Below are 11,004 nucleotides of genomic sequence, written 5' to 3'. Positions count from 1 at the left end.
GGCCCCAAAGTTCGGGCCAAGTAAAGCGAATGAATCGGACCCTAAAAAAGATATTAGTCAAGTTAGGATTAGAAACTGGTGGGACCCAGGTAGAACTTCTCCCCTTTGCTCTTCTCTGAGCCAGGTGTACTCCATATATTAATGGATTCACCCCATTTTCTTTGGAAAACCCCCACCTTTAGTACCTAGGATAGAAGATGAGAAAAGGCAGAACTATGTAACTTTGTCTTACTTAAGTCTTTACAGGTCCTTCAAAGTGAACAGAAGGAGATTTAGTCCCAGGTTCGTGCTGCCCACTCAGCCCCGGGGACAGAATTCCCCATCGGTTTCAGCCTGGGAACTCTGTGTGGATCCGGAAGTTCACTTCCAAGGGACTAGAACCCAAATGGAAAGGACCCTTCGCTGTCTACCTGATGACATCCACTGCAGTTAAAGTAGACGGCATCCCATCATGGATCCATCACTCCCACGTGAAGGCAGCACGAGAGTGGACAGCTCAGGAAGATGGGCCCTTAAGACTAAGACTCAAGCATACATAAGTCTAACCCTGTGTTTCTTCCTTTTTTCCTCTTTAGCCCAGGCATTCGACCAGCCACAACCAAAACCAGAAGGAGCATTAATAACTTTGCTGATGACAATACACAAAGTCTTAAATAAGACCACCCCAGACATAGGACAAGATTGCTGGTTGTGCCTAAACTCAAAACCCCCTTACTATGTCAGGGTAGGAGCTCCCCTAAACTTAACTGACCTCAGCAGGCTAGAACTTCAAGTCGATTCACTAGCAGAAGTAGTCCTCCAAAACAGAAGAGGTTTAGATTTATTATTCTTAGAACAAGACAGATTATGTATGGCTCTAGGTGAAACCTGTTGCTTCTATGCCAAAAACTCTGGAATAATTAGAGAAAGTTTCCTACTAGTACAGAAAAATTTAGATGCCAGGGAAAAACAAAGACTGGAATCAAATAACTGGTTTCATAGGATGTTCAATTGTTCACCATAGCTAACAACCCTCTTATCTGCTGTAGCTGGACCTTTAATCATCTTCCTCCTCTTGTTAACTTTTGGCCCATGTTTCCTTGATTTCTTGTTTGCATATAGAAGGAAGAGAATTAATTCTATTAAACTTTTAGTATTACAAAATAGAGGCAATGAGCAAATTCTGCATGAAGAATCAAGGATTTGATTTTTTGCTAAGGCCAGTGGGGAATGTGCTGGCTGAAAAATTACTGCTTGGCTATTGCCCATGGGAGCATAGGTTATCACTCATGGGAACATAACATTCTAACAATAAGCTTTCTGCTTCTGTACCTCCGCTTGCACAACCTGCCTGTGGGTTGACAGTTAGTAAATAGAAGAAAAACAGACTTTTCTGTTAAGACAGAATGAGGAATGGGATTTAGGGCTTAAAAATCCTATACCTCTACATTTCAGGGCTGCTTAATTTGGGGTCTGCATACCCCTGGCAGACCTAGCTGGCTGAATAAAGAGTGTGCTTCCTATAACTCACTGGTTTCTGGTGGTCCGTGTGCCTATCGGGGGCTGGTAGCCACAACACCAGCCCAGGGAGTTTCCTACTAAACCTGGGATTTCTCTTCACTTGTGAGAGGATCTAAATCTGTTAAAGGTCATTCTGGATCTAGCGCTATAGGATTTCCTATCTGGAAGTAAATTTAAAAGTGAACCTTAAGCACAAAAAGTCTAGGAAGGGAATCCAAAAGTTCCTTCTCTGGTGAAAGGAACCCCTGCGTGAGTAAATTGGAGGATAGTCTCAGAAAAATACCAGAGAATAATTATCATGAGTCCTACCTATGTCAAAGTGTCCTAGTGAGCAATCCAGTTACATTAATGGCAGTTATTTCCTTGTGCAACTTTTTACATTTCTGGAGTTAGAAGCATTAGATTCAAAGCCCTCCTGGATTTTATAAGGAGGGATAAGCTGGTATTGGTGACACTTAGACCCCAGTAACTTGAGACACCAGGATAAAGTTCTCTGAAACTCTGAAGGCCAGGATTTTGGGGGAATAAAGACTAAGAGAACTTTGCATTTCCACATTCCAGCTTTTGTTATTCCACTTCTAAACACTACAATTAACTTAGTTAACCTGCCTTTACCTTAAAGAGAAGGAGAGTATTCACCAAAGGACGCTCCCTGCCCCAACTTGATCCTCCTGGGAACTGCATGGTAGAGGTAGGTAAGAGCCAACTTGCAAGAAAATTACTGGAGGGAAATTGGAGAGAGATGGTCTCTCTGCAACATTACCTCTATTTAATCCCCTATAGCAGTTTAAGATCTAGTAGGCTCATACTCATTTTGGCTTCATGTATGTTTTATATTTCCAGAATCTAGAATCTGGCATAAAATAAGTACACACAAAAAAGTTTGTTGAGTGACTGAATGAATCATTTGATAGTGATACATGAGATTTCTACTTCTAAAGGTTTTTCAAAGAATAGTCCATGTAAGTTTAGTGTTTCATTTTGTGATGTACTTACTGGGACTATGATTTTTTATTTGTCTTGTTAAATTATTGGTATCCATATAAATCTGAGTTACAACTTTTATCTTTTTATTAAAGGATCATGTTCATTTCTAACTTAATGTTTTGCATTATGTTTCTCTATTCCCTTTAGGAAAGGGGAAAATGTTTCCAGAATTTAATAAAGTACTTGGCACTGTCTGGTGTTTAAAACATGCTTTATTTAATTAGTCACTCCCTACAACATTCCTGGGAGATATGAACTTTCTTTGATAATAGATAAAGCTAAAAATGAAGTCCTGGACTATCTCAAAAAGAAATGAAGTAGTTTCGCAATTCTAGTAAAATCCATCTTTCACAATCAAAGACAGATTTACTAAGTCAATTCAGATTTTGCCAAATACAAAGCTGCTTTTCTATTTTCATAATTTTTTCAACTTGGGTCTTTGATCCCTTGTGTTAGTGTGGACCCATAATATAAGCTATGAAAGAATTCACAAAAGGTCAAGAGTAGAGCGATAGGCAAACTTTTATTCACTTTCCAAGAGAGGAAGGGAGCCAAATGCTAAAGAAGAGGCACTGCCCTGGAGGAGTTGGGGAGTGGACCTTTTATTGGGTTTAAAGGAGAGCGGGATGGGGGCCGAGTAATGGCTTGTGTGAAAACTGGCACCAGTTAAGATTTGTTGAGCAGAGATGGCAGGAAACTTCGATTTTCCATAAAACGCCAAGATGGGAGTGTTTCCAGGTATCTGGGATGGGTGACAGCTTTACAGTGAATGCAGATATTCTGGCTGCCATATATTTCCGTCCCGTCCTATTAACACAAGCTTAGCAAAGAGATAGATTAGAGATCAGTAGGCTATAGAAAAGAGGGGAAAAAAGTAGGCTTTTGTCCCTTTTATCTTATAATGGTCTTTACCCATCCAGTGGTAGATTGGCCAAGTAGAGAGTAGGCATCAATGAGTTCCTTGTAGACCATGGGCTTCTGGAAAAAATGGGGACACTACAATTCCAGTAGCCAGGACCTTAAAGATTAGGGGCTCCATTTGTTTGTACTCTGTTCTGATTGAACAGCGTATTGCATTGCAGTTAAAAAAAAAAGAAGGCTACATGATTTTAGCACGTTATTCTCAGAGATCAGAAACTCCTGGTCTCCCTTGTAGGAAGAACACTTGCTGCAGCAGTGACCTTATGTTCCTACAACTTCACAGTCAAATCAAGGACTTCTTGAGGAACAGAGTGGAGAAAGGAAAGAACAGAAGTCTAGAAAGGGAAAAAGCTAAACTGGCAGTGGGATTGGGCCTCTGGTCCATCTTCTCCCCAGGAAACCTAACCTCTAAAATCCAGCCAAAACTCTTAATATGAGGACTTTCTGAGCTGGGAGAGATTAGACTTAAAATATCTGAGATCCTGAGGCTCAGACTCCTCCTTTAGCCATTGGCATTTAAAGCAGAGTGTTGCCAGGTATGTTTTCAGGAGCAAAGGCAGTCAGAAAGTGCCTTTGGGGCCTAGACTGTACCTAATCTCGAGGTATTATTCATCTTTCAGGTCTTTGCCTCAGATTTGCTTTGCCCCGGTGATATTTAGTTGACTGCTTGGAAAGAACCAGATTTTTTTTTGTGCATTTTCTACTATCCCGTTTCTAGTTGTTTTATGTTAAACTATTACAATCCTCCCCATTTACTACCTGCACTCTTTGCTTTCCATGGCTTTCTCTCAAGGTCTGAAATTAGCTCTGAGGTCTCTGGCCAGCCCTGAGCTGGGTGCTTTGTGTATGCTACTTCTCCAATCCTCCCAGCTCTAACAGGAGATTGATATTGTCTTGATTTTGGAATTGAAAGACCAAGACTCACAGGTGTGAGAGACCTGGCTAGGAAGAATGCCACCATTATTGGGGTTTGGAGGTCCCCAAATAACTATAGAGGTTATTTCCTCAGATTTACCCAAGGGTAAGCTGTGAGGTATGAGATCAAATGAGTTGTTCGAGAGCTCCAAGCTGTCAAGCATGGCCTTGATACATCTGAAGACTTTCTGACACACAGTCCGGGACTCTATTTGCCTCACTTCTTGGCTATCCTAAGCCCTGTTGCTTTAGGCTATTTCCTGTGGTTATTAAAACACACACACACACACACACACACACACACACACACACACACACACACACTGATGAGGGGGTAAAACAGGATACTGAATTTAACAACAATAAATACATAAATAAATAGAGAAAGAAGAGGGAGAGAGAGGAGAGCCAGGGCAGAGAAACAGCTGGAATAGTGAAAAAGAACAAAACCTCAAGTACACTTAAAACCAATTTAACCCAAGCTTCTCTTTCTCTATGAACTCACCAGGCTGTTGTAGCCTCTGAGAAAGTTTCCATTTGGCTTCCCTGGTTCCTAAGTTGGTCACAGAGGTGATGTAATGATTCAATAAATATGGGAAAAGTACTTTGGGCATCATATGGCCCCAACAATAAGACTAGGATGATGGGCAGTGGACCCAGATCCATAGAAACGAAGCTCTTTTCTTCTGCTCCCCTTTCTACCAGTTGTTGAGATGAAACCCTTAAGTGCAGTTATTTTAGTGAAATAAAAATTAGTTTACATCTCGCAGCAAAAATTTGTGGGTTTACATTACATAGAAAAAAGCAAGTATAGGTTGAACACTGAGACATAAATATACACCCTGCCATTTATTGAGTGACTAAGCCACAAATCTATACTGGTTCCCAATTTCTTTAGAACTCTATCCTACCTGATCACTGCCTCCAACTTAGTATTTGGGGTATACATTTTGATTTGATGTTCAAGCTGGGATGAAAAATCACACTGTTCTTTTTGGTCACTCATTACCATCCCCTTTTATTATTTCGCACAAATGCAAGAGCAGAGAGCCCAGAATTTAGAAGAACGATTAGGGGTATATTTTACAAAAGGGCCTCGAGAAAACAAGGAGGGTCAGGAAAACCAGTTTATCATGTGACCACCAAGATAGGAAGCATCTGTTAGCCCTGGGTTGATGGAGAAAAAAAAGATGGATGTTAATTCTTTTTAAAATGTCTAGCATTGTCTAAGCATTGTCTAACTAATGTACTGTATACTTGAAACTAATTAAAATAAATAATTTTTTTAAAAAGTGTCTAGCATTGTTAAAGATACTGTTTTAAATAATTGTGAATGTTTCTAGAACTCAAAATCAAAGAACTCTTGTAGCACTTAGGTGAGGTACAATTAAGAATGCTAGTGCAGCAAAGTACTAAATTGTAAACGTTCTTGATCCTGTAACTGTAAATCCAGGGACCTATAAATTCAGAGGAGAGCAGGCAAATAAAAGATGCTTTTATGCAAGTAATGTGTGGAGGGGTGGAATTGTACCAAGAATGAAGTGATAGCTAAAATAAAGAGCTGATGTAATTATCCAGATGTATTAGGAAAAAAAGCTGTAAAAATCATTTGACTTCAGATAATCATAATTCGTTATTAATGCCTTCATTTAATCATCTCTAGTCAATTTCATTTGATGTGGGCAATGGCTACCTAGAGGAATATTAAAAAGTAAAATAAAAATTAGAGACATTTTAGTCAACATTTTTTAAAATTAAAAAGAGAATGTAATTATAGTTGGCAGTTTCAGGTGAACAGTATAGTGGTTAGACAGTTATATAACTTACAAAGTGATTCCCCCATAAGTCTAGTACCCATCTGACACCACAGAGTTATTACCATATTATTGACTATGTTTTCTATGCTGTACTTTATATCCCCATGACTATTTTATAACTACCAATTTGTACTTCTTACTCCCTTCACCTTTTCATCCAATTCCTCAACCACTCTCCCATTTGGCAACCATCAGTTTGTTCTCTGTAACTATTTGTTTCTGTTTTGTTTGTTTTTTAGATTACATTTATAAATGAAATCATATTGTATTTCTCTTTGTCTGACTTATTTCACTTAGCATAATACCCTCTAGGTCCATTCACGTTGCAGTTGGTAAGATTTCATCCTTTTTTTATGACTGAGTAATATTCCATAGTATATATATACCACATCTTCTTTTTCCAATGGATACTTTTCTATGATGGACACTTAGGTTGCTTCCATATCTTGGCTATTGTAAATAAAGCTGCAATAACATAGGGATGAATATATATTTTCAAATTAGTGTTTTGATAAGCATAATTTCTGACAAGATTGCTCTTATATGACTACGATATTGAAGAAATGATTTGTTTACTAAAATTCTAGATAGATACACGAAAGATAGTCATATAAATAAGATTTGAGTTGACTGAAATTCATTTTGGGTCAGATAGGTAAGACTGTATGTACTTGAATCATGATGTAGATTCTATTTTCTAAAACAAGTGAAGACTAACCCACCAAGTTTTGGAGGAGATCCCTGGGTTTTTTCTTATCATTTCCTGTGCTCCTGATGTTTACAAAACAAAGCTGGCAAGCAACTTGTAAATGCATTAGCTTTCGGCTGGGGCGAGAAAGAAAACAACCTATAATAACTTCAGTCTTATGTTCTAAAGTACAATTGTGAAGACAATGCCCAAAGAAGACTGGAAAACACTATGAAATATGTTATACTATGATATGAAGTGCAAAACTTGGGATGCAAATTTGCATGTCTCCTGTGTTTTGGGTAAAATCAAAATGTGTATGTGTCTGAGCAAGAGCTAAATGAGAGTACAGGGCATGAAAACATTGTATTTACAAGCTCTCTGTAATATTATGTTGCCTTAATAATTAAGACATATTTGGAAAAAATAGTTGAATGTACTAGTATCCACAGATATGAATATAGATTACAAATCATTAATACTTGGAACCTCACACTAATGTGATGAGGGAAATGGAAATGAAAACTTGAGCATTCGATCAATAAATATTTGATTGTCTAATATGTACAGTCGATGGCAGGAGCAAGAAACGGATGAGGAATGCATGAGCTCAGCACTAATGTGCCCCTTCTTTAGGAACATAAGTGCGCTTTCGCACCCCTTTATAGCTACCAAAAAAAACAAAACTGATTAGTGCTCTTCTAGATGTATAATCTCATTAGCAGGGTTCACAGAGGAAGAAAAGAGGAGTAAGATTTCAAACGAGAGGTGGTAATATGTCATTTTCTTGACTTGCAAGTGTTGGGGGAGAAACTCTTGTTTACTCGTCTCATTTATTATTGAGCATGACTATAAACTATATATGTGATCGCATTTTTTTTCTCCTGACTGACGTATAAAGGTGGTAAAAGGAAACTCCTTTGAAAGGGTTTATAAATCTGAATCTAAGACCTTTTTCTCCTTAAATTCTGGACAGTCTCAAACTGAAATGGGTCCTCTCTCCTACCTCTCCAGGCATCGAGCTACTTCCCCTTTACCCTACTTGGGCTAGGATGAAATAAACTTGACATTCACTAACTTCAACATTAACCTTACACAATTTTGGGGTAACCACAAACTGTTAATAGCTTTTGGCTTTTTAAAAAAGTAGTCTTTATTCATCAGAGTGCTCCAGCCACTTTGTGGAGTAAGTTAGGTGATAAGGTAAGCATGCTAATGTGTGTTGTAAAGGACCTTACCTAGCAGCAAGAAAATTAAGCTCTGGAAAAAAACTGGCTCAATAGCCAGTCATATGCCTTGCTTTCTAGCATATCCAGCCAATATGGAGAGGAGTGTGTATGTGGAAAAAGACAGAGTTAAGCGATTTATTTTTAGCACTAAATATTTATTGACAGAATGTCTCTCCAGGCGGTGTTCACATGCTTAAAACTGACGCCTTTAACTTGGCAGTGCTGTTTGAGCAAACAAACTCAGCCAGTTGAGCGCAATGATTAACAGGAAGTTGGGGAGCTAACACTATTGCCAACCTTTGGCCAGAAGAAGGCTGGGTTTGAAGTCTTAGAGCAATGACTTGCAGAATGGTCACTGTAGCCCATAATGATTTTACTGTCGAGATAGGTGGACACATTGGAATCACAACTTCCCTAAGCCAACTTGTTTTTACTTAGTAACAGGTTGCAGATTAACGGGAGACTGAGTAAAGCAAATCCATAGGAATTACATCAAAAATGTGTCAAAGAAAAGTGGAAATGCATCACAGCAGTGAATGAAGAGGGAATGAAGAAAGAAAAAAGGACAAGAACAATCAACTGGAAGGGCATAAAATAGCCATCCAGAACAGCATGTACCAAAAGGATGATTATGGATTCTGAAGAAAATGTAAGTTCAATATATCTCCTCTCTGATCAGATCTCAAGAGACATTTTACTTATTTCCTGGTTTCGAATAATGGCTTCTTGGAAGCACTGTCTTTTTAGTGTATCTCTTATCACTGCTCTGATTTTTGTATTTGTTTATAATAAGAAGTTATGGGAGAAGAAACGTTTTCATAGGGCATCTCTTTTCAATGCTTCGCTGTTAGCAGAAGCCTGTCATCAGATTTTTAAGGGAAAGACTTTTTACTCAACAGAGAATGCATTGAAAACTACCCTCAGTGAATCTACCTGTTATAAATACATAGTTCAAAGTCATTATGTAACAGAAACACTCTCTGAAGAAGAGGCAGGGTTCCCTTTGGCTTACACAATGACTATCCACAAAGACTTTGGCACTTTTGAGAGACTCTTCAGGGCAATTTACATGCCCCAAAACATCTACTGCATTCATGTGGATGAAAAGGCAACAGATACATTTAAAGGTTCAGTGAAGCAGTTATTGAACTGCTTCCCAAATGCTTTTTTGGCTTCCAGGATGGAGCCAGTTGTGTATGGTGGGATTTCCAGGCTCCAGGCTGACCTGAACTGCCTGAAAGACCTGGTAGCCTCGGAGATCCCATGGAAGTATGTTATCAACACCTGTGGGCAGGATTTCCCCCTGAAGACCAACAAGGAAATAATTCATTATCTGAAAGGATTTAAAGGGAAAAACATTACCCCAGGGGTGCTGCCCCCAGCTCACGCTATTGGACGGACTAAATACGTTCACCAAGAAATAGTACACACAAAAAATTCCTACATGCTTAAAACAACAAAACTGAAAACTTCACCTCCTCACAATATGACCATTTACTTTGGCACTGCTTATGTGGCCCTCACAAGGGAATTTGCTAACTTTGTCCTCCAAGACCAGCGTGCGCTTGACTTACTGTCCTGGTCCAAGGACACCTACAGTCCTGATGAACATTTCTGGGTAACACTCAGTAGAATTCCTAGTAAGTATGTCTCTTAACTTTTTTTTTACGAATAACCATTGCGCGGTCAATATTGAATAAACTGCTTAACATACAATAAAATTAACATTTCAAAGATCTTTACAGTTTCAAATGTTAATTTAAAAAAATTTTTAGTCTACGGCCATGCCACCCTGAACAAGCCCGATCCCATCTGATCTCAGAAGCTAAGCAGGGTCAGGCCTGGTTAGTACTTGGATGGGAGACCACCTAGGAAGATCGGTGCTGTAGGCATAAAAAAAATAATAATAATAGATAAATAAAAATAAAGGATTATAAACTGACAAGGTCCTTGCAATCTGTAAGGTCAACCAAGGGTTGCCTTGCCTAAAAAAATAAATAAAAAAATTTTATAGTAGTTCTGCTCACAGAGCAGATAATATAACCCATCTCCACTTTACAGATAAGGAAACAAGGCATAGTGATTAGCAGGGCAGAGGTAGAGCTTGATTGTCCAGTTTGATCTTATTGATATACCATGCTGCCTTTCTGGGCCTATAGACCCACTTCCAATACTGCCGCAGCCTTGAGACAGGGCAGGCTATACAAATGAGATTAAACCCAATTCTCCTTTAAGTGTGATGACATTTACAATCAGGAATAAACATTATAAATTAAATTTGAATGGCAATTTGAGCACTTTATTGTTTGCCCCAGTTGAAGCTCCTATGACTAAATTCACATTCTTTCAAACTAGGAGAAAGGTATAATTTAAAATTTTTCATTTGCAAGTTCTTTCCTGAAATCAAACTGGAATTTAGAGCATCTTAAAGATTTCTAAACCAGTCCTTTCGTTTTATAGACAAAGACACTTCAGTGTGGTTTTATGAGGTGCTCAAATTACCCAGCTAGTAAGTGAACATGCCAATTATAAACCAGGTCTCCTAAGCCTAATGTTCTTTTTTAACTCGATTTTCAATTAGGTTTCAGTTGTTACTCAATTAACTCCACTTTCCCTTTGGTCCAAGTTCCAAATGATTTGAATGATCTCCAGTTGTTTACAGTGAACCAATTTAGTTCTGCTAGGTCAATTCAAAATAAAAATTCAGAGTCACAGTTCAAGGGAAAAGTAACTAGAATTAATATGAGGATCTGGTTCATGATTTCTTGAGATTAATGATTCAACCCTGAATGTATACTCCAATCACCTGGAGCATTTAAAAATACATAAGTCCAGGCTCCATTTCCCAGGAGGCCTGACTTTCTGCGTAGATTAGCCTTCTGTATTTGTTCTATCTCCAGGTGATCCTCAGGAACAGCCCAGGGCTGTTAAGCATTCATTGTAGCTG

At 38.6% G+C, this 11,004-nt stretch overlaps 1 protein-coding gene and 1 pseudogene across 1 annotated transcript; both read left to right on the top strand.

Annotated features, from left to right (window-relative positions):
• The first annotated feature begins 8,341 nt into the window (after positions 1–8,341).
• On the top strand, positions 8,342–9,770 carry LOC120598505 (N-acetyllactosaminide beta-1,6-N-acetylglucosaminyl-transferase-like). Its single transcript, XM_039857314.1, has one exon. The coding sequence runs from the start codon at positions 8,683–8,685 to the stop codon at positions 9,712–9,714; it is 1,032 nt and encodes a 343-aa protein (XP_039713248.1). The 5' UTR covers positions 8,342–8,682; the 3' UTR covers positions 9,715–9,770.
• Positions 9,771–9,831: 61 nt separating this feature from the next.
• LOC120598954 (uncharacterized) lies at positions 9,832–9,949 on the top strand (annotated as a pseudogene).
• Positions 9,950–11,004: the final 1,055 nt, after the last annotated feature.

The sequence above is a fragment of the Pteropus medius genome, unplaced genomic scaffold (assembly GCF_902729225.1).
Source record: "Pteropus medius unplaced genomic scaffold, Ma_sr-lr_union100, whole genome shotgun sequence".
In the NCBI taxonomy this organism is placed as follows: Eukaryota; Metazoa; Chordata; class Mammalia; order Chiroptera; family Pteropodidae; genus Pteropus; species Pteropus medius.
The sequence above is the reverse complement of the archived record's forward strand: the minus strand, read 5'-3'. Positions and strand labels throughout refer to the sequence as shown.

Coding starts and splice junctions, on each gene's coding strand:
- LOC120598505 (XM_039857314.1), top strand. CDS start 8,683: ATGATTATGGATTCTGAAGAAAATGTAAGTTCAATATATCTCCTCTCT.